We start from the raw sequence: 24,386 nt of genomic DNA, 5'->3' as shown, positions 1-24,386 counted from the left end.
CGTCTGCTCCAACCTCCCTACTCAAGCAGGGCCATCCTGGAGCACAGGGCAGAGGATTGTGTACAGATCATTCTTGGATATCCCCACTGAGGGAGACTCCACATTCTCTCTGGGCAGTCTGTTCCAGTCCTAGGTCACTGCACAGTAAAGAAGTTCCTCCTCATGTTCAGGTGCATCAGTTCCTGCCTGTTGCCTCTCGTCCTATTAAAGTATGAAGCAGCAGTTCCAAGGGCAGAAGTGAATACCCCAGTAGGAAATAGAGTCTGATGATGCCCTTTCCAACAGCAAAAGGGGCACTCAGAAGCAGGCACAATGGGGTAGTGTTGGTGGGAAGTCATTACTGTACCACTTTGCAAGACAGAAGCTACCCCATAAATCTCCTTTGCCACTGTAGTCATAGTACCTGACTGCTGGTATAGTTCTTTTTTATTCTCTGCTTTGTTATACCTGTCTAAAGGAATCACACCAATGTGTCAATCAAAGGGCAAAGAAATAAAAAATTAACCTGTTGTGTGGTGGCATCCCCATTACCACAGACACATCACCTGTGTTGTACACTGCTTCATACTGTAGAACTTGGTCTAGAATGCTGTGATTAAATAATTTTTGATTTTTAATTGAGGAGTTCAAGATCTTTTCTATGTCATACTTTATCCATCCTGCTGAAGTCAAAGTAGCTGTTTGTTGTAAGTCATCTTCATCAGTTGTTTTTTTCCCAAGCCACTTTTGAAACACTTCAGTATCTGCTTGCTTTTGTTTTGGTTTGGTTTGGGTTTTTTTTGTTTTTTTGGGTTTTTTTTGTTATGTTGCTGTGCCTAGGGAGTGATTTTGGTGTGTGATCAATTCACTTCTGACTAGTAATGGTCACCACGAATGTTTCATTCAATTTTTTACTTCCACTCCTTTTTGGTATGATTCCAAATCTCCCAGCTGTGTGCAGTGAGAGTAAAAATACTTCTGGAACTTTCAGAGGAAGATTTTTTTTCTTAATTCATGACACTGACATTGGTAACTTGCTAGAGCTGAAGTTAGCCAAATGCATTCCAGCTCTGCCTTGCCTTTTTCCAAACTTCCTCAGTAGGATCATGATCCATTATAATCACCTGCCTTAGAGGATTTTTTTTTTGTTTTGTCATAAATCTGTGTTATTTTCTCACATATGTTATTTTGTCAGTGCATGTTTTTTTCTTTAAGGTTCATGTACATGTGCATTTACAGTGCACATTAGCAGAGCGATCTGTCAGCATATTTGAAATATTATGAACACTGTCAACTTGGCTTAAAATAACAGCTTCAAAGGACATAAAAAATAACTTCCTTCAAACTTTGAATGAATAGTGGAAACAACAGTGTGAAATAGTCAATCATAACACAACACATTAGAACATTCTCAATTTAAATGTTCTGAGACATGGAGAAAAGTGTCTGGCAAATACGGAGAGTTGAAGAGCATTAGTGGTCAAAAATAAGATAGGACCTTGAAAATTGCTGGTTCACAGGGCAGTGCAGTTAAACAACTAGTTAAACAACAAAGAGTACCTGTAGTTCATATAAGTTCAAATTCCTCATCTTGCCTGTGCTTGCCCATTCAGAGCTTTTTGCAAGCCTGCGGTTGTATGTATTTCTGAACAAACTGATCCACGGAGTCAATCTTTAGCATCTAGAATGCAGAGTGTCTTGCCATCAGTAAACTTCTGTGTGCCTGATTTTCCTGTTCAGAAATGGGAGACACTCCTTCATAATAATGGGGAAAGACTGAAGTAATTTTTGAAACATATTGTGAGTTAAAATTGAAATCTCTTCAATGAGAGAAAACCTCCCCTCATTTTCCACAATAAGCAGGAAAGGATTAAGAAATAAGATTTGTTACAAATAGGCTTTTTTAGGGTAAAAAGCTAGACTGCTTAGTTAGCCTTCCTTAATCTTTTAAACCACCTGATGAGGCTACCTGTTACACAGATTTTCTCCTTGAGCTTTTCCTGGGTGTGTTCAGCACAGGAGTGCATAAACAAGTTCCCTGTGTATGACAGGCTGAATCATGTTTCACAGTTTCACACATCACCTATTTTATGGTATATCATGGCAGCTGTGATACAGAAATGTTAATAAGGATGTAGGAGAGGCAGAGTTTGCAAGAAAAGTGGTCATGTCTTTTAAATGCCTTTGAGAAAATAGCTTGTATCCTCAAAATCTTGTCTGTTTTTTTTCTAGCATTTCTAAATTTGAGTAGTTTTTATAAGCTTTTACTTATCTACTGGCTGCACTGTACGTAGTAAAGAATTAGTTTTGGCAAATACCTCTGTAATAGGTTTGTCTTGTACATCTGTAATAGGTTCATTTTTTTATATAGTGCAAATCTGAACATGAAAGATACAGTGTTTTGTGATTTTCACATAATTCTCATTAAGAAAATTGATTCAGTACTCATGGAAATATTTTTATAGTGAGTGATTAACCTCTCTGTTTTTACTTTCTTGTTTCATAGAAGACTTAGCTGTAGGTTTAACTCCATTCTTCAGCTCAAAAACGAGCATTTGATACAATAGTGCCAGGTTACTGCTTTGCAAGCATTTTCTTTTCCCCTGGTTTTAAAACCTTACTCTGGTTTTAAATTGCTAGAATAATTTATGTATTTTGATCAGTTTAAATTACTTAGCTGAAGCTCAAAGTGGTCCTGCAGAACTTAAAATTCACAATGATATTGAATTTAAACCCTATAATAATGTACTACCTACATGAATATTCCCAGAAGTGGTGTGATCAAGTGGTAATCCCAATAACCTGTTTTCCACACACCCTTAAGCCACCTTATCCTTAAAATATAAGGGAAGGAAAAGTGGAATGTCGCAGTATGCCCTGAAATGAAACAGATCTGAGCTCTGTACATTTTAATTACAAATAGTCATGTTAAAAGTATTTTCCAAATAATTGCATGATTTATAGATGTAAGATAAATACATTTCTATATTTAGTGATGGTTTGCTTTGAAAGGGTTTCTGTAAGCTTTAGTTTTGTGGTGTGCTGTTGGAAGTTTTAAGGTAGAGTTTTTAGAGACTAAAGGTTTCACAAGTACTGGAGCCATTTTGAAAAAATACTGTACAATTAAAGACCCAGATTTAGATGAAAAATTATTATGTGAGATTATTATTTTTTTACTTTTTTTTTGGAATGGGGATCCAAGTCCAAATTTTATTTGGCAATTTTTTTGCAAACTTTATTTTGGTGCTATGATGGTTTTTACAGCTGATGCTGCCAAGACTGAGTAATCAAAACTAGTGTAAGACCTGAGACTTGCTGTTAATATTTTCCTATTAATTGGAAGGTCGTTTGAGGGTATTTATACCCATGTGTTAGGAAGTCAAAGATTGTTGAATGTTTGCACAGTTACAGGATTCATTTTGCATATGCCGACATACAAAAGACATGGCTGTCAGTAATTAATTCCTGGAATGTCTTATGTCTGTCCACTAGAAAACTTTACTATACATATGCCTTTTTAGATGCAGTTCCTACCAGTTCATTGTGTGTCTCTGGCATATTGTCCATCCCAGCATTAGAGAATTATGCTTTCTTCACACCAGCTAAGTTTTACTAATATTTTTTCACCATGGAATATTCACTTATCTATTTGGATGATTTTTTTATGTATAGAATTTGATGTTTATATTGATATCTCTACAGCATTAAAAATACTCCAGTGAAATGTCAATATTTAATAGAAGTAGTTTACAATGACTGTTCTTAAATTTGCTGAGTATCACTACTACAGCTAAACAGCAGGGAAATCTTCCAATTTCCCCCAAGTATGTAACATGCTTCGTGCTTTGAAGAGGGCAGTCTGGCTACATCTGGAAATTTCTTGTGTAAATACAAGATGAAGGATATCCAAATATACTATATTCCCCTTTCAAACTTAAGGTAAGTTTTCCATATCCATAATATTCCACCCTTTCATTCCATATGTATATGTGCCAGACCTCTATTCCAGAAACTGGAAATCACACACAAGCTTGCCAGCAGCAAATATTAACAGATTCATATATTATTCCTTTTTGTATACGTCTGGGTTAGGCAGTACATCACTATCTGTACCCTGAAGCCAGCCACAGTAAAGAGTCTAACAATCATATGCTGAGATAAAACGTACCCTGCTGTATTTCTAAGTGCATTTCTTTCTTACGTAATAAACAGTTTATAGTTAAGAACTATCTAAATGTTTGCACTATCTAATACAGTGATGAAAGGCAATTCTAAATCGTGAAGTCTGTCACAGCCCAATGAAAATAGGTTAAAGGATTTCACTTTGGATTCATGTATGGTTAAAGGAAAAAGGTTTATCCTACAAGGATTATATATATCTCTCAGGTTTATTATTTGGAAAACTGAAAGTAGAACTTACAGAAATAATGTCAGAATTGCAACTTGAGAAGAACAGGCATTATAGCAACATGATTTGCTTTATTAATATTGTTGTGCTATTAATAAAACATAAATTATGTGACAGAAATAGATGAAATAATGAAAAATAATGGAAAAAGATAAAAGAGCCTTCTTGAGATAACTTTGTTAGAGAAAATTTTCCTTTTTTGCAGAGGCAAAAACTGGAAAATACAAATACTACATTCTGACTGAACAAGAAGTAAGCTCCAGAGTAGTTTGGCTTATCAGAGAAATGGCTTTTAGTTACTGTAGTATATGCATTGCTCAAGCAAGATGAAAACTTCAGTGGTCTAGGGTCTGATAGGGTTTGTAAATTATGAAAAGACTGTTGTGCTTGATTTGTATATTAGGAAGTTAGTTTTGCCTCCAAATGTATCTCACTGTTTTTCATAGTAGGTCACTATTTCTTGAAGCTTGTGAGGAGATGAACAGCAGGATTATACTGTGAATTTCCTAAAAGCAGTGAAAAGTGCATTTCTGTACAACTCTCGGTCATTAAGTTTGCTTTATTAGAGAAGCCAAAGACTCCCACATTTTAAAATATTTAACAAAAGGAAGACTGTTACAGCTTGAACAAATGAATTACAGCTCTAAGAGGTGGGAAGAGGCTTCTGAGCCATGGAGCATACAGGTTTGCAGGAGATAAGTTACACTGAGGCATAGCTTTTGTATGTAACATTAGGTTACATCCATTTAACTCAGGAAGTTTGATAAAGAACCATCTTTTCTCTACAGAAAGAACAATTGATTCATGGTTATATCATTAAAAGGTGCACTTCTGTGGAGATAACAGTTTAAATAATTGGCCATAATATACTAGACCAATTCCTAAAGAATGTAATTTCAAAGTTCTTGTTAACTTTAATTGAAAATATTTGAATGGCATTTTTAGAGAATTTATAATAAGATTATAAGTCAAACAAGTTATTTTTTTATCCACAATTATCAATGAGAAGATAAACTGCACAGCTAAAACATATCTTGGCAGCAGGTACAGAACTAAACCAATCATATGGAATTAAAAGTATTTGTAATAGTATTCTGTAAGACATTATTTTGTAAGACAGCTTCAGTGACAGACAGCTTCAGGTTTCTTGCAACTTTTGGTATAAATCTCATCATTAAAACCTGATTGAATATATGTGAGGCTTTCTTCATAAGTAAGGAAAACTACTTCCAGTGCAAAATATTTTAAAATAAAGGGGTTTTCTTCATGATCTCCCTATTTCCTAAAGTTTGTTTTCAACAGATGTTAGTGCTAAACAGTTAGCAGAGAGGGTGGTGAAATAGGTGAAGCATTGTCCAGCTGTGTTTTATTTAATGTATGACTGCAATGATACTACACAGACTGAAATCAGATATATCTGTGAAACAGCTGCTTTCCTTAAACCAAGTTCTAAATTTCTCATGAGATAGAGAACTAGACTTGGAGTTGGATAACTACCTATGTGTTTCATGCATTATGTGTAAATACATATATAATGTGTCTAAGTATGTCCAGAGACTTACAATGATATTCTAGTTCAATAGACTTTCTGAATGTGTATGATCATTTTAAGCAGTAATTTAAATAATGTATTCTGAGATATTTCAACATGTGTAATTTTCATTTAGATTAAGCAGTATGTGGAGTTTTTAAAGAAATTCCTTTATGGTTACTATTTCTTGTGCTGTGTGCATGTGCCACTTTGAGATTTGGCTTGTGACTGTTCTGTGCTCAAAGAAGTCACCCATAATCAGCAATACATTTTATTTTATATTTAGTGCATTTTGTAAAGGTTGGGATAGGATGGCCAAATTATAAAGTACCATGCAAATTCACATACAAAGAGAGATTTGCTCTAAAAACTCTAAGTCATTGGATAACCATGGATTCTGTGTTGTTTTTACAAATACTAGGAGCTCCTCAAGAATGTTGCTGCTGTGATGAATGTGTTCCCTGTTGTGAGGATATAAATGTCATCCTGGCTCACTAGCTTGCTTTTTGTCCTCACCATTATGCAGTTCTGTGGTCTCACCTGGAGAGTCCAAGATCTGTAAACAAACTTGATCCTGTTGAGGCCATCAGAATTCACTGTGCAGATATTTATAGACTCTGTTTCACCAGGGCTCACAAGAGCAGAACGAGGACAGGTAGTGCATCCTTACTCTTGTGACAGGAGGACTAGCATATTTTCAAGACTGCCTTGAAGAGCCTGAGTGATTTCTCAGAAGTAGGGACACCTGTTGGAATCAACAGAAAGCACTGCATTGCAGGATTGGCTTGTTGCTTGTCACAAATGTGAAAATGCCTGCTAGATTTCAATACTTGATGTGTTGAGGTGTATTGACAAACTGGGTAGGAGTTGGCAGAGGTGTAGGAATGTTTTCTGTATTCCATACAGGTCAGTGTGGTTTCTTGGCTGTTGCATTAAGGTGGGAGGGCAAGGTAGGGCTGCAATAATGTGTGATGCTGTCTGTCTGCATGTGTAAAACAAACTTCAGTTTTGACTTCCTTCCTAACCAAAGGTGGCTATACAGAAAATGAATCCTCCGGTGTCAAGCTGGTAAGAGGTTTACACTTGGAAATGAAAACAAGGCAATATGCAAACTCAGTTACTATTAGTCTCCCTTTTGTTTTTTTAAATAACTTTTTACCTTATCATTTACTGTATGTCCAAATGTGTTGCAGGAAATGGAGTGGTGGTTTTCTTTGGTTTGGTTTTGGTTGGTTTTTTGGTTTTTTTTTGTGAGAAAAACACAGATGTGCTTGCAGATTAAATGAATGATCTGTAATTGCTGTAATTGAAAGACTGTGTATTCAATTCATTGGTGAAAAACAGCTGTTATAAAAGTGAAAATGAGGCAAGAGTGGACCCCTTAAAGTAAAGAACCATTACCAAACAAAGAGGGAAAACACATTAAAGTAATGGTACTGGCAGTGGTTATTGTATGGATTTATTACAGTATGTTTTATGATGTGTGACAGAAAAGAGATGACACATTGGGATGCATATAACAACATTTTTCTCATGATGAATGGTTATAGGAGGTAAGATCTTCCAGGGAAATTGAGAAGATATGGTATCCATGTAAGAAAATCAGGAAGAGCTTTCATCGTGTTGAATTTGTGTTGCCAGCTAAACATTCACAGAGATGTCAAGGTGAACTAAGATGTTCAGCAGAGACACAGTGATGTACCCTTTTTTGGAAGGCAGATTAATGGTGTGAAAATATGGGGAGTCATGGTTGTGAATAAGTTCTGTAAAAATAAACTGTAGAGTGAGAAGTTCTGTGACCAAGGGGACTGAGTAGCAGTGAACATCCAGGGAAACTGAATGGTAATCATGTACCAGAGAGAATAGTGAACAAGGGAGCCAACATGCAGATGGCATGCAGGAGATACCGGACTTCATAAAACAGTGAAGAAGTGGGACAGAAAATAGACACTTTTTCCCCAAGGTTGAGGACAGTAAGGGTGGGGTAGCATCCCATGTTGAATTTGTCATGGATAATCCTGAGACTCAGGAGGGAATTTAAGTGGCATTCTCAAATGGAATATAGTGGAATTGATAAGGAGTGAGGGTGGAGGAGAAGGCAGTACTGGATGAAAAGGCAAGAGAGAGAGAGAGAAAGGGGGGAACATGGAGCTATCTGGGGAGAAGTGGGTAATGTAAATAAGGTTTTGAGATACATGAATTGGTGCTTGTGAAATTTGTATTTCCCTATCCCATTGCTGGTGGAGAAGAAATACAAAGTTGCTGGGTGTAGATGTGAAATATTGTGCTGAAGTGAAACTAGAAGGCTAGAATGAGAAAATATAAAGAATCTTTTTTTTGGATGGAAAAGAATTCTTGGGATGCTAGTGGTCAAAGAGAATTGCAGTGGAAAGAAGTACCACATCATGGAAATAGAAAAAGAGTAAGAAGGAAGGGTTTGAAGCAAATAGCAAGCATTAATGGTAGAGAAGAAGGCTACTTACAGAATGAAAAATTCTATAACAGTTCTCAATTCACAGGGACAGATTTTCATGGAAATACTGCAGACTGTTTGAAGGACTCTTAGATATCAATTTGGACATCTTCATATTTCCATACCTTTAATAAACATTATTCATCTTATTATTTACATTACATGAGACAGAAGGGATTAATTGATTCAAGGATTTTAATTGCAAAGAAAAAAATATTCTTTTCTCTCATACTTAAAATAACAAAATGTTTTAATGTCTATTAAAAAAGAAAGCTAATTTTAAAAGTGATCCATGTTTGAAATTTAATCAGAAATTGCATTATAGAATAGCAAGCACCTTTTTCTTTAAAAGGTATTACAAGCTTTTTCACTCTATCTAATGCTTAGGTGCTTCCTTGCTGCTCTGAAAACTAACCTGGAACACTGTTCTGTTAGTGTAAACCACTCGAAACAATTTTTGAAATTTTTTTCCTGCTTTGCCAGTTTTTTGCTTGCAAGTGTGTGGGGGTTTTATTTGTTTGCTTCTTTAGCTAGTCAAATATATAAAACTATTGTGAGAAAAAAGCAACATCAAAGAAGGAACCATGGAATTGTGATAAGAATACTGCTTGAAAAGAAAATGAAGTTTACTTGAGAATGCTTATTTTATTACTGATGTACATGAGGAAAAATATCACCCCTTTAACTGAGGTGTTCTTCCATCTTTGTTGTTCCATCTGAATGAATAAAACCAAAGCCATAGTTATTAAAAATTATGTATTTTTAAGCAACATGCAGAGATATTATGACATGATGGTTTACATTGCATTTTTATCAGGAAAAAAAAATCATATGGAAGAAAGAATAGCTTGCTATGTTACAAGAAGTTTAGTGAAAATGCTTTCATCTCTTAGAGAAATACACCCATCCTCTTAGAATATACATGTACTAGCTACTATTTCTAGCAAGCAAATAGTTCTATTAGACAACCAACTTTGAAAACTCACTGCAAACTACACCTTTTTGGCTCAAGGGAGTACTGAACCAGAAATGTTAACTTCATGTAGATTTTTGTGTATTTTTGGTCATACTTCTCACTGTTTACACTGTTCCTCTATTAGACTACAGAAGTGGTTTAAGCTTTGGGGACACTGAAAGACTATGAGAAATTATATTGAATATTTGGGAATAAGCTGAGAATAAGTCTGTCATAGTTGCATTTGATGACAACTTAGTATCTTCTTCATAATTTCTTTTCTGCTTATATTTCTCTTTATTGCCAGTAGGCCAAAAGCTACTTTTAAATCATATGAAACGTGCAGTGTTGGCATAGATGAGTTTGAAGAAATCTGTGGATTTTCAGTGGAGTTCTAGTGTATCTTAGCTGAATCTTTAATAAGATTTTTACAGAATAACATTGATCACACTTGATTGTTTTCTGGAAAGCAAAGAAGCCTTCAACAGCTGGGCAAGTCTAAGACTGATTAATTTAATTTCAAGAGAGGCCAAAGGAGTAGTGTTTTTGTTTTTGGTTTTTTTTTTAATTTAAAAAAGTCATATTTATGATAGTATGAAGGAGGAAAAATGTAAATTTTCTTGGATGAGATGGGTTAGATAAGTTATGAAAAGGTACAGAAGAAAGTTTCTTTTACATCCTTGTGTGTTTTTCTTACACAGTGTAAAAAATCTCCAAAGGAAGCCAACTGAATAATTTCCAAAAGCTATTTTTATTAGTAATATTTATCATTTTTGTGGCCAAGATAGGTTATTTTCTCAAATGCAAAGTTTGACTGTGCAGCCAAACATTCAGCTGGGTTTCATTTTCAAACCTTTAGGCAAATATTTAGCAATGCTGTTAAGAAGCCATCTTTCTAAAATGGTTTCCTGAAATATTTCTTGATAAGCTTAAACAAAAAGAAATTGTTTTAGTGGTCAGCAGTATTCTTAGAAATTGAGTGTTCTTCCTGGTGAAGGAAGCATGGGCAGGTAGGAAGGACTTTCTCATCACTTTACAATGGATCAGAGGTATCTCTAGGACAGGCCAGCCTGCTTGCTTTCTTGTTTTGCCTAAACTCATACATGGTCAAATGTATCAGGTGGCTTTCCTCATTGCCTTCTGCATAAATGTTTTAATTTTTTTTTTTTAATAGAAATCAAGTTTTTTGTATCAATTGTAATTAAGAAAACACTAAATAATTTTTCACCTTGACTGGCTACATCACTGTATGACTTTTCTTTTTAGACTACTCTTTTCCATACCTTCCAAGCATTTTCTGACTAAGTATTTCACATTTGTGTTTTTATTTCCATTCAGAATTGCATAATATAATGGATGATTCATTGAAGATTCCATAAATTTTAAAAATATTTGTACACATTTTTTTTTTTTCCTCCTGGTTATGTAGGTTTTTCATTGCAATGTAGCTGCTCAGGAAAAACTACAGAACATTTGCAAAAACAAAAAAAAAAAAGAGCCAAATCTTTCATGGGTTCAGTAAATGCAAATAACTAGGTAAGCTTCTCAATGAAATACATGGGAGAGACTACTGAAGGGTATTGAACCACTGCTGAGTGTGATAGATAAAGAAATCCTGAATACTTGTCACCCAGAAAAAAGGCCTTATTTGCAACAGATGAGAATATAGTGAAATAATCTTATTTACAGTACAGTTAAATACAATTGTCAGTCAGATGCCCTGGTTTTGGCAAGTAAGGTTAAGCTACTGTATTCATAATTGATTAATTAGGATTGAGAGAAAAAGAGTATTTCAGGTCTGCTAATTATATGTGTAGATGTCACTGAGTTAGAAAGTCACAGAGAAGAGGAAATCATGTAACAGTGTAATCATGTAAACAGTAAAACCTCAGATTTCACAAGTTAATCTTGTTTTGCATCAGTGTGCTCATTACTGAAACAGCATCCATTTCTACATCACAGGAAGTGGGTATTGAAGAGCTGTCACATAAATTGAAAGCCTGGGGATCATGTTTACAAAGACTTCAGGAAAGCATCTGATATAGCCTGCAACTGCCTGGTCTGGGAAAATATTGAGAAATTCTTGAATTCAGCTGACATATGTAAACCTGACAATTTTTAATTGGTGCACTAAACCCAGAAAGTACACTTAAATTCCTTTTGTGGATTATAATTGAGAGGAAAAGAGTTATACTGCCTTCAGTAGAGGTGGCTGAAGGGGGGATGGGTAACTAGACATTTGGAGAGTGTAACTCATGCCTTGGGAACCTGTCTGTCTTTTCAGCTGTGATCACAGCTCTGAGATGTTGTCTGTCTCTGATGGGATCACTTTCAGCAAAGACCCAGACAGCTTTGGTCAGTTGTGACTAAAAAGTAGATTTCTGGTTTGTTTGTATTCTTCTTGCAGCTTTGTATCTCATGTGACCTTAGCCTGTCTGATGATAATACATCATCTTGGAAAGCTTTAAAATTTGTAAAATATTACAATTTTTGCAGTTTGATATTGTCAGTGTGAGCTGTTTTGTTTTGCTATAAGTATCTTAGGTGAAAAGACCCATTTAAAACTCAAGTAGCTGTACAGGGCTTGGGACCTGCTTATCAAACAGCTCTGCTGAACTAGTTCTGCCCTTCTTGTCTAATGTTTGAAACTAGCATAAACTTCAGTTGTGGTTGTATGGTTGTGTTCACACTAATAAATAAGTAATATTTTGCTATACATCTGTAAAACAGAGAAGGATTGATATAGGCATCTTTGTGTCTCACTCTCCCCAAGGCCTGCCCTAATTTACTGCCTTTGCTTTAAAAAAAAATAAATCTAGAAGATGTTAGGAATAAGAAGGAAGAAGAATGTCTTGACTGTGACATTCAATGTTTCTTTAAAAGAAAAGTGGGGGCACAGAATGTGCGAAGCATTATAAAATTGGGAAAGTGCTGGCTTACTGTGGAATATTCTGTGTATCCCAGAAACAATGCAGAAAGTTTAAGAATTCCATCCATTAAACATATTGTTATTTTTCTCATGGATGTGGTTTGGATTTGTGAGGTGAACAAACTGAGTACATCTGTCTTTTTGCTAGAAAAAGTTTTATTGAGTGTTTTGGAGCAGGAGATCAGTTGTGGGACGCAGAGCTGTAGCCATGTGGCTCTGTTGTACATCACTCTTTTGTGATAAACTGTTTGTGTGGGCACTGTCGTCTTCACTTCCTGTATGGGTGCTCCTGAGTCCACACAGGTTTCTGTACAAGGGATACTCATTGCTGATGCTCCTTCAGTCATGTACCTTTGTTTGTACCCCAACTCCTTCCCAATCCATTCTTGTGTTTCCTTTTCTCTTCTGGCTCTCATTCTCTCTGAGGACTGTAGCAATATTGCAAACCCTAACATTTATCTGTTATTTTTGGTTTTTTTGATACATGCAACTATGTCCTTTCTCACATGTGCTTCATGTTTTATGCCTGTCATCTCATTTTGCACACAAGTACAGTCAGCTGTAATTGCTTAACAAAAACATACGTGCTAATACAAAGCTAGGAGGAAAGTGCTTACATTGCTGGAGTTATTTGTTAGAAAACCTTTAAAGAAGTTGCAGAAGCTAGTGGTTTACTGCAGAATTTGCTGAAGTAATTAAACCTTTAAAAATGTTAAGGACTGATGAACTTGTCAAATTTTGTGTGGCACATGACTATTACTTCGTAATAGCAGGCACCTCTGCAACAAAAGGAGAAGGGTAATGAAGGAGATTAGTAGATACACTTTGCCCTAATTATCTTGACATCTTTATCTTATGTTTCAATGCTCTCCCTTTCCCTTCTTGAATCAAGTTTTTGAATTGCGTACACTGGTTCTGTTGTTTCATGTCTTTCCAGCTAGAAATGTTGTGATAACATTTTTTTTGCTAATGATTTGTTCGCAAGATTAGATGTCTGTTAGAAATATTAAGAGGTCAGAGGCCAAAAACATTATTTTCTTTGAAAACTGGAATGAATGTTTGCCAGTATATGTGAAAACTTATTTTCAACCTTCAATCATTTCAGAATATTTGATTTAGTATTACAATTCAGGGTTATATTCCTTTGCAGAATAATATATGGAGGGCAAGCTTGCAGAGCTCAAAGTTAGGAAAACAATCTTTTTACTGGTAAACTGAGCAAATTTATTTTTAAAGACGTAGAATTGCTGATGCAATCTTATTATCCCTTTCAGTCAAGCCTAGTTTTACATGAAATCCTAAAGTATTGAAGCTGGATAGAGTTGGACCAAATTTCTTGTTTTGTTTTCATTCTTGTCATTAAGAGGCAAATTATGTCAGTCTTTGACATCTAGATGTTGCTGTTTTCATTCCTCAGTGAGACAGTTGAAAAAAGGGCAGAGACTGGTGAGAGTGTAGGTACTTCACTGAAAAGGCTCTATAGTACATGATGTGAAATCAAAAAGTCATTGCAGTTGGAAAAGACCCTTAAGAGCACTGAGTCCCACTGTTTATAAGCTTATATACCACCTTAACTCTGCTGAGCCTACCTCTAAACCATGTCCCCAAGCACCATATTGGCACGTCTATTAAATACATCCAGGCATGGTGACTCAACCACTTCCTAGGAAGCCTGTTCCAGTGCTCCACTGTTCTTTCAGCAAAGAGATTTTTCCTAATATACCATCTAAACCTCTCCTGACACAACTTGGGGCCAATTTAAGATGAATTGTTTAATTCCTGAAAGGTACGATTTAGGTATTATTAATGGATTCACAAATAAATGCTAAGTAAAATCAGTATCTTTGACCATAGGAAAATAACACAAATTCTGAACTGTTATGTGATTTGCTATCTATCTATAGATGTTTAGGGTTTTTAATTGTAAAACATAAAAGAAAAGGCATTTGTTGGACCCCAGATCTCTTTCTGGGTTTTAATTTGAATCCAACACAAAATAAGAGGAAAGGATTTCAGATTGAGGGTGAAATGGAAGGAAAAAACCCCATACCCAATGTTAAGTTGGGCAGCAGAGTGAAAAAAACCAGTGTTTTAATATATGTATGTCAATGTGACATTGCCTGGAGGAATGGGAATGTTGTAGAGCCCAAATGAAGTTTTTTCAAATTTCTTTGAATTAATTAAATATTGTAATGTAATCTTTCTGGCATTTTTTAAAATGTGAATATTAACCATTTATGATGTTTTTGAAAGTGTCCATGGTATTTCTTAGACAAAAAATACATCATTTTAATTGCTTGTTAATATTTAACAAATACTACAGAAAATTTATTTTTTGATAGCCAATTCACATTTTACTCTTTACATGTTCCTACATACTTGGAAAAATTTATGCAATTGGATGCACAAAATATGGTTTTTTTAGTATTAATAAACACTGCCACCAAAGACAAATAGTTATAAACTGCAGTCTGGTCTTAGACTACAGGGTATGCATGATTGGATGGAAGTGACATTAATTTCAAAACAGTTACTATGGCCAAGTGTAGGCCATTTCATTTGCTGTTCAAATACTGTAAGAAGTATGTTGTTGGTATTTGAAGTCCCCCTTTGTAAGTCATTTGTGGAGGGAATGCCTCACGGGACTCCTCTCAATGACTGACTAAATCTGCACATTAAAATAAGCTTGCAATAATTATTAATGTCATCACACAAGGATTTTCTAGCTTTTGAAGCAAATTTAGAACAACTATCCTTAAGAATAAACAACATTAATTACTTTACTAATTTGTGTCTCTTACTTCCAAAATAGCCCATTAAATGAGCTTTGGTAAGGTATATAATCAAAAATAAGAAGATAAATGAACTGAGGATTCCTGTGCAAGATTAAATCAGTTAGTGTGATTGCATTTCATAAGCATATTCTCCTTTTTTTTCTTTAGAATTGCATCTCTTCTAATACATAGTTTGGATAGAAATCACTGAGCAGCGGGTCATTGTTTTGTTCTCTTACTGTTCAGGATGGGATTCTAGGTCTGATTTTGCTGCATGTTGTTCAACACCCCCTCTGTCCCCCCAAAAAAAGATATGCATGATTTTTGTTTTGCTCATCACTACCATAAATAAAGGATTTCAAAGTCACTAATCTGCCATCTTCTCCTCTGTGTTTTAATCCTCATTTTACAGACGGAAAGATGAGATACAGTTGCACTGCAAACCTTTAAGTCTTGAATGGTGAATTTTACAACTATATGAATTAGCTTTCTTTTATGAAAAGAGGGCAAATGAGAAGCATAGTTATCTAGGTATTAAAAAAGGAATCAACTTGTCTCAAATTCCTTTGTCTCTGTTTCTGTATTTTCCTTTTTTCCTTTCCTGTGTATCCACTTCCTGTCTTGGAATCTTAGCTGGTTTTGATTGGGAAGTGGGACAGCTTGGTTTGACAAGACCATTTAAATTTAATTTGAGGTTCCTTCCTTATTAGTACAATTTTTAGATATTTTACTTAATAATGACTTAATAAATAAGAAATGATCTCCACAGAAGAACAAAATGTGAACTTGAAGGTGATTTCAACCTTTCTTTGGGATTATCAGCAAAATAGAAATAATTAAAATAAAACATACACATCATTCCCATACTTGAATTTTATTGTACCTAAATGCAACACAACCTCAAAATATCTGAACTTCGTTCTATTAATTCTGTCAGGGATTAAATTTGGCAAAAGTAAATTCTTCCAGTCCTTTTCAGTCCTTTCCAAAGTATGTATATTGTATTTTGGTAGTTTTAGAAACTAAAAGCCTGCTTAGGAGAGTGTTGAAAACTGTCTTGGAATGTATTTTTATCTTAACCAGGCATAACTACCTTTGTTCAGCGCTGGTGGGAGTTTTCCAAGAGCACTGATGCGCTGATGTAAATCTGTACTGTATAATTAAACCTATGAAGAATTCAAATCTTGCATTCAAGCTCTTGTTATGAAAGCATATTCTGAAACAAATACAGTATTTTTAAAAGTCTGTTGGAAATACTTAGCTAGTGTACCTCCTAAAAATGCAGGGGTTTCTGTTTAGAAAAAGGAATAGCAGCAGAGCACATGCTATGGGGTAATGTTTGTCCCATTTGTTTCATTTGTAATTTGATTTGTAATTGTAATTTATTTTGTAATGTTTTGTTTGTTTGGCAAACAGGTACATACAAAGTTCCACTGCAGGCAAGCCCATGCTTCAGGGACTGACACTTCATGTTTGACATTTTCCTATGATGGTACTGTCCTTGCCAGCCGAGGAGGTAGGTGATTGAAAGAACCCTATGACATGTTGAATGTAAGATGTTTCTAATGAAATCAAATGGTTCATTAAACAAACCGATCACATAATTCTTAGATGTAATTGTTTGTGGTGGAGATAAGGTAGTAAAATCAGATACTAGTTATTAAAATATGAAGAGTTTCACAATTTACTACTTTTATTTGATACACCATGCAATACTATGTTCCTGAAAGAGCATTTTACAGCAGTTAAGAAATATTTTAAGATAACTTTCCTGATTATATTACACAGTTTCTGATCTTTGTTTTTGTCTAGCCGTAGTAATACACTGAAAAAAAATCATTAGCTCAATTAAAAATAGAACAAGTCCAGTTTTGTTGCTTAGTTCTTCCATGGAAGATTAGTGCCTGTCAGTAACACTATCTCTGTTCTGGAGGTATTAATTCTTCATACAATTTTCTTAGGCAATGTAATTTTCTGTCTTAATTGGAATTTTTATCTAATCTGTATTAAAAACATCAAAAGTTGACGACTGCAATTTACTTTCCAAGATACACTTGAATGGCAAAAGATTTTGGAATGTTCACAGGACTGGGAAAAAAGGCTTGTGTTGTAAGCTTCAGATAAAACCTTTATACATGAGTCTTAGGTGATAGAACAAGACTTGAGATGGCAAAGATGTATTTGAGGACTCGTTCATTTCATTGTTGCCATAGGATGGTGTCGTTTGAAGACAACTTTTCATGCAGAGGTTTGTCTGCCCAGTGTTTTGCAGGCAGGTGCAAGCGTACAAGCCAAGCTGTCTGGATAGAAAATAGCAGTAACCAGAAGCTCTGTGTGTGCATTAGCATCACCCTAAGGCCAAATAAACAGGCCTAGGAAGAGGCAATATTCATTAATGTCAGTTAATACTGTGCCTAACATATGTTTAAGACATCTGGTCAATTTGGTACATAGACAGAATGAGATTACGTACTCAAAATACCAGAATATAGGTATTCACAGTTAAAAAAATCTAAAGCAGTGGATGTGTTTTCCTAGCCAAGTAGCTTGAATTTTCTTTGTGTCCTCCCTGTGCCCTGTCCCTGAAAGGGGTAGAGTGTCTGACCGGTGTACAGTGAAATGCAACTGATATTGGGTGCTGCCTTACTGATTCTTTGTATGTCTTGCCACGTTTCAGAGATTCCAAATGTTGTTTCCTAGAACACATCTTTCAGAGTAAGGACTTTGTAGTCTTATCCTTGAGGGCTTTAGGCATATGGACACTAATGGCACTTGATTTGTTTCGTAACTGTCAGGGTCCTGGATCCAGAGTTCTGCTGCCACTCTACCCATCATTAATGGGTTGTAAGTGGTGAGGTAAAAGCTCTCAAGCTTTTTTGTCGTTACTGAACCAGACTTATTATGTGTGAGCCTTCTCCTGCTTGGAAAGTATGTGAACTGTGTGTCTTTTCATTCTGCACTAAGTAAAAAGCTGTGTCTGTCTGCCAGTGGTGATTGCCCCAAAAAAATTCACACAAACATATTTCAGGAGATTTTGGAATAAACAACTTGGTTTGCTTTTAAACACCACAGCAAACAAGACTAATACCTAGGGAGGGGTGCCGTCTTGAAACCTCTTTTTATGTAAATTCTCTTCTGTTTCACATTTATGAATGTAGATCACATAAATTACCTTTTCTTATTTTTATTGCATGTGGCACTTTTACCTGCCTGCACTTCCTCATCTGTCTCCAGTTTTTGTCTCGTGTTAAACAGACTTTCATTTACTCAGGTTTTATCTACCACTCTCTGCTCTAAGCTGTATGAAACATTGATTGATTGATTGCAGAATGTAAGACTGCACAGAAATTTGGCCACTCAGTGTGGATAAAAGTGCTACTTTTGTCTAGTGTATTGAAAGAAAAAAAAGAGCTCTGTGTGGACTGTGCTAGAAAGTAAGGAGGATTCATACCTTATTTTGACTTGTTTGGTTAGTGCTTTAAAACGAGTATTGCTTTGGATCTGTACCAACAAAAGCAGATGTGGATCCAGCATTTGTAGATTAACACACCTGCCAAGTGCTGAGGATCAGAGAGAGGATAGTTGTTTGGGGCATGGGAACTTTCATTGAAAGCCTGATGGACTTTCCTGCATCTGATGTAGATTCTGTTTTGGATATGAGAAGATGAGGCATGGCTCAGCTGCATGCCCAAGGGAAAATGAAAACCTAAGGAGCTGCTTATGAAAGTTTCCAGTCCTATTCTTGTTGGATATTAGGTAGTAACTTGACAGAAACTTAAGAAAGTGATATTTCTGCATGCTTGAAACCATGAAGGATAGTATTTGGGCAACATTTTCCTTGTTTAGCAGGGGAGAGATAAGAATTAGGATTGGACTTAGGGTCTTACTGTAAAAAATTTAAAAATATTTCTTTGACTCTTGATATTTTTTGTTGGTCTTTTGTTTGGGGTTTTTTTCCATTTTACTTGTATTTCTTTCTTCATTTTGAAATGGGTTTGAAAGATAGAAACATGTATGCTCAAGGGTTATGCAGCAGCATGTATAGTGACTGTTTTGTGTACTGTAATAACACATTGCTCTGAATAATAAATCCAAACACTGGCATTTCAAAAATCAGATGAGTTTTTATCAAGTAATATTTCTCAGGAGCTGAACACTGGTGCTCATTCTAACTATGCCAGAAATACATTTACTAGTTTTAATAGGCATAGCCAGCTATTTGCAGCACCTGGAGCTGAAATGGCTTTATGAAAATTTTCTAGCATCCTTCTAGCCATAGGTTCATTTCATATGTTTAAAGAGGATGATGCATTAAGTATTTGATCAGGCTGGTATGGATGCAGGTGATGATGAGAAGTAGTGTCTCTCTACAAATGTAGGTAGAGATTCTTCAATTTGTAAATTCCCTCATGAGGTCTTTGGCTTTGGTCCCAACCTTTGATGCCTCCAAAGGTTGCTCTGTAGTTGTTGCAGCTCCTCCTGCAGAACCAGTAAAGAATGCAGAAGCCTCTACCTTGTTCTGTAAGGTGTCTCTCACATCTGTAGTGCAAGCCTTCATTGAAAGGCTCAGAGTTGATAAACATATTCTGGTAAGCTTATTATGCTATGTGTTTCCTAAGCTATAACTTTTTAAAATTCCCATTTCCTTCTTTGCTTCCCTCATTGATCTCTGTGAACAATTTCTGTCATCAAGCTTTGCTTTCAACACAGGAGTCCTTCTTTTTAAATAGAGTGTTGCTGACTGTAGGCTTTGTGAATTCCTGGCAGCACTTTTGCTTCTTTCGGGTCTGTTTGCATTCATATGCTTGTCTTCCTAGGAACTACCTTCTGAAAAGAAAAGAAAAAAAATAAGATAAAATCTTTATAGTATTAGTGCTTTGGCCTTATTTTGACTAAAGGGCATTTGCAAAATGCCTGTCTGTACTCTCTAAAGACTATTTTTCTAGGACCTAATTGTTAGGTTGTTTGCACTTGATAAATCCAGTGCTCAATACCATTGGCATTAACAGTGTCTTGACCTGATTGTGTCAGCCTGGAGCCTGTTTATTGGTATCCTTCTTATTAAAATGGAAAAAAATAGAGTTTGAAATGCTACTAAAAATGCTATAAAAGATTTAAATAATCCTGCCAGGCTTTGGAGAAGTGTGCTACCAAGAAAAAATACTGAATGATCTGAGCAAACTGTTCTGAATAGTCATACTGAATTGCACAACTTCTCTTTATATTCTTTTGTTTAAGGATAACTATTTTTGTTCTTGTATAAAGTAATTAAAAACAGATCACTACTGCTACAGCTCTGCTAAAGAGGCCTCATGCATTGACAGAAGTATCCTACTGGAAAAAATCCTTGGTGCTGAGGAAAGTTAATATTCTGTGATCTTAGTGACTGATTTCAACTCAAAATGCAGTTTAGATTTAGGAACTGTCATGGTTTTGAAGCACTAGTTAAAAAAATCACTAGAACACTTGCTCATTTCATGCTGTGAGATATAGATTAGGAGAAGGGCAAAACAGGCTTAAAACATAAAAGGAATAAAGAAAGTTTATTAACAAAACGACAAGAGTAAGAAACCAGAATAAAACCTCCAGAAACCCTTTTTCCTCACCACTCCCTTGTCTAATTGACAACGTAGAGACAAAACTTGGTGGTCAAAGCAGCCCCAACTATATAGTAGCTTTCTCATCAGTCTTTGTAGAGAAAAAAAGAAGTTCTCTTTTGTCATTCTATAGAGAGTTTTTCACAAGAAAACAGTTCTCTCATGGTTTTCTATTTTGCTGATGCCAGCTGCCCGGAAAACTCTGCCATCAGTCTTCTCCTTCCATTTCACACTATTTTGAGGTGTGTTCATGTGCCATGAATTCAAAGGGTGTCATTTTAAGGATGACTTAGTCAAAGGCAGAGGTTCTCTTCATTTATTTCTGTGATCATTTATGGGAACAGAAGTTTTCTCCTTTCTTCTTAGGGGCTACAAGTCTTCAGCAACTCTCATGTCTCTGTTTCTGGTCCAGCATCTCATAGGATCACAACTACTTTACTATTTGTGCAGCTTCATCAATGAGCTACCATTGATCAGATGTACACTTTGAAATACTTCATTCCCCCCCAAATACTCTTTCATGAATGAAAGGAGTTTTTCAGAACATTATTGTCCATCTCCCTAGCTTTAACAAATGAATATTTCAGCTTATTAAGCCATCTCCTTATCCTCTTCCCATCTGAGGCTTAATTATTTTCTTCACTGGCTTTGATAGTTTATGTTGTCTCTTTACATGTTGATCACTCTCTCTCTTCTCCTCTCTCTCGGAAAAGGATTAAATCTACAGGTCTCCTCTCGGTAGTGAAAAGATTAAAATCTGGCTCAAGCCGCAGGTATTCACGGAGTCAGATTTCAGCTCAGCAGCCTTAGAACCAGGCCCCCCTGGGAAAAGCTCCAGCCACCCTGGAGGCTGCAGGAGAGCCAGGCTCTGGGCTGGGGCCGGGGAAATTCCCTCAGGCTCCATTCCCCCGGCCCGGGAAGGAGGGCAGGCCCAGCCCAGCTCCTGCCTGGGCCTTGGCCTGGGGAGGGGACAGGAGCCAGCTGGAGTTCTACCTTTCACAGCTGGAAACGCAGGGAGCAAGAGAAATCACCGAGTTTAGATTTTAAAGGGGGGGGTGTGGTCACAGGTTGATCTCACTTTTCAGTGGTCAAAACTGCTGTCAGTTCTCAGAATTGGCCAGTTATTGGCCAGGAGAAAAAACTCCCACCAGCCTCCAGCAGCCTTAACTTCCTTAGGTGTTTTGTTTTGTTTTTGTTTTTTTTTTTCTTAAATGCCAGTCTGTCACAGGAACCAATTTGCATTTGCACACTGATAATTTTAATTAGGAAAAGTGAATTGGAGCAAATTCTTAATATTGGTAAAGTTTCACAGCATTAGCAAGTCATGTCATTCTGCTAGCATTTTTCGCTCTCCAAATACTTAAACTTCTGTTTCTAAACTATTTCAGTTTAAAACAATGTTAACTTGAAATCAGCCATAAATTTGAGTCATACTAGAGTCTTCTAAATTGTTTAACCAGCCCATTACATTTTCTTGCTAGCAAAGGAGCTATAGCTACATGTCTGACTGCATTTCTCCTGCTAAAACCTGGCAGGACTACAGCTTGAAGATCATGTCAAGGCTCATTCCACTAGGAACAGAACAGCCCTGGCTGCTAGCCGTAGATCTCTTCCTATCCAGGAGATTTGCAAAGTGGCCAAGTGGTGTCCTTTGCATACATTTATAAAGTGCTCGTGCTTTAGATGTAACATCTCGACAATAAGCGGGTTTTATTTCTTGTGGGGTGGGAGGGCAAAGGGAGGGCTCATTTTACAAGACTAAATGCTTTGAAGTACTTGGGTTGGAGTCTACTGGGAAATAATAAGAAAACAGATATTCCCAAAACAGGGGCTCAACATTTTTCTTTCTTGTCATTTTTTAGCTTCCCAATGAACAGAAATATTCTCTGCTCTAGACATCATTTATTTAAGTTGTCCACTTCTTAAAAATATTTTGTAGTAAGGAGTTATCCTAGTCTTTAATATAAACATACATGATGTACGAGGCCACACATTACTGCTTTCCCTGTAAAGGGCACTGCTGGCCTTAATTTCTTCTGTTACTTCTTTTAAAAACATTTTACTTCCAAGGCCTCCTTCAAGCTCTTGTGCTCAAAGGCTATGAATCCACAAAATACTTGTAGATAACCAAATTACTTCCCTGCAAGATTTGTACTTTGGAAGGAAGCAGTTCTTACCTCTTAGGTCAGGAAGATTTTGTAACTTTTTGTCTAAAATTAATCTCTGGATATTTTTAAAGAGAATTGTTGCTTAAATGTCCTTCTTTTTAGCCTTGAAAGTGCTGAGGCATTGCTGTCAAATTCTAGGACGCGTCTAGGTGCTTGAGTGACGTACTTCAAAGTTCAAATTCTATAGCTCATCTCATGCTGGAAATATGTGTTCCAGAAGGATGATCAGAGCAGAGATGCAGATGTCTCTGAGAATAACTAACTAATCTCCTTTTTTACTCCTGTTCTCACTTTGTTAATATGTCATAACTTTTCAAAAAGGGATTACCAGCCTGACTTTTACTGGCCTACAGTCACACCGTATTTATCAAACACAGATGAGAATTGCTACAAATCTCTTTCTGTAACCTTGATTTTGGCTTTTATGGCTAAAGGTACTGTGGTGAAAAGGTTTTGTTATAGCAAGTCTGGTTTCACTTGCTTCTCTTCACCCCTTTCCCTGAGGATTTCTGACTGATTCCAGGGCCTCTTCTCCATACTGAGATAGCAGTTTATAGCCTGCTAAAGAAGGGGGAAAACTTTTATGTGCTTTCCATTCTTCCTTACTGCTTTTTCAGGACAGGTAAAAACCACATATATAAAACTTGTTTAGTTTTTCATCTAGATCATTCATGGCAACATTTTTAATTTCTTTTGATATACTGGAAGTTAAATTTGCTCCTAGCAGCAAAGCATTAATTCTTACAAACACAAAATAAATCAGTGATTGAGGAATCTGATTCCACCATGGATAGTGGTTCTTGATAGGAGGGATTAGCACAATAGAATTGAGCCACTGAAGAGAAGCATATTGAGCTTCTCAGCCTTGCACTGTCATAGTCACTTAACGAGGAAGAACATCCAAGTTGTTCCCATTTTGGGATGCTTCTATTATTTAATTTTGTTACCCTTCTCTGTGAATTAGAGAGTGAAATTTTCTGACATGTGTAAGTTCTTGACTTGAATTCTTCATTGATAACCTTTGTCTCTTTTGTTTCATAGGAGATGATACTTTAAAGATATGGGATATTAGACAATTCAAAAAACCTCTTAATTCAGCAGATGGACTGCCCAGCTTCTTTCCAATGTAAGTATTCTAATTTATTCCAACTAGCAGAAATGGCAGTATTTTTGCTGAATGGGAAGGGGTTTTGCTGGAGTTCTCCTCACTTGTCACTAGGTCCACAACTGTACAGAGAGGTCTGCACAAGGATGACTGTGAAGTGACAATTCTTGTCTATTTTAGGGATTCACATCACTTTAAAATACCTTATTTTTGTGATATTTCAGTCTCATATGTCTTAAGTCTAATTAGATTAGTAACATTTCAGGAGGAGGCCCTTGTGTGTGTAATGAGATACAGATGTAAACCTCATTCTTATTTAGTCTATGATTAATAAAAAAAGAGATGAATGAAAAAGTAGACATAACATGAAGGTACATGATATGAATTCAGGTTACAGTGTCAGAAGTGCTGACTTTATTTTACTCATAGTGCTAAGTATTGTTTTCAGTATTTTTATTGGTCTGATC

General features: G+C 36.0%; 1 protein-coding gene across 2 annotated transcripts in view; it reads left to right on the top strand.

Moving 5' to 3' along the window:
• The window catches only part of WDR70 (WD repeat domain 70), a 144,301-nt gene that overhangs the window by 91,040 nt on the left and 28,875 nt on the right, over positions 1-24,386 (top strand). For both annotated transcript variants that reach the window (XM_088054208.1, XM_005527972.3), the window contains exons 11-12: positions 16,466-16,565; positions 23,856-23,940. In XM_088054208.1, coding sequence (XP_087910334.1) covers positions 16,466-16,565; positions 23,856-23,940 — 185 coding nt within the window. The remainder of the gene's footprint in view (positions 1-16,465; positions 16,566-23,855; positions 23,941-24,386) is intronic.

Source organism: Pseudopodoces humilis, chromosome 4 (genome assembly GCF_049639895.1).
Source record: "Pseudopodoces humilis isolate 2021_Gansu_Grassland_sample_001 chromosome 4, ASM4963989v1, whole genome shotgun sequence".
Classification (NCBI taxonomy): Eukaryota; Metazoa; Chordata; class Aves; order Passeriformes; family Paridae; genus Pseudopodoces; species Pseudopodoces humilis.
This window is presented reverse-complemented; position numbering and strand designations above follow the sequence as displayed.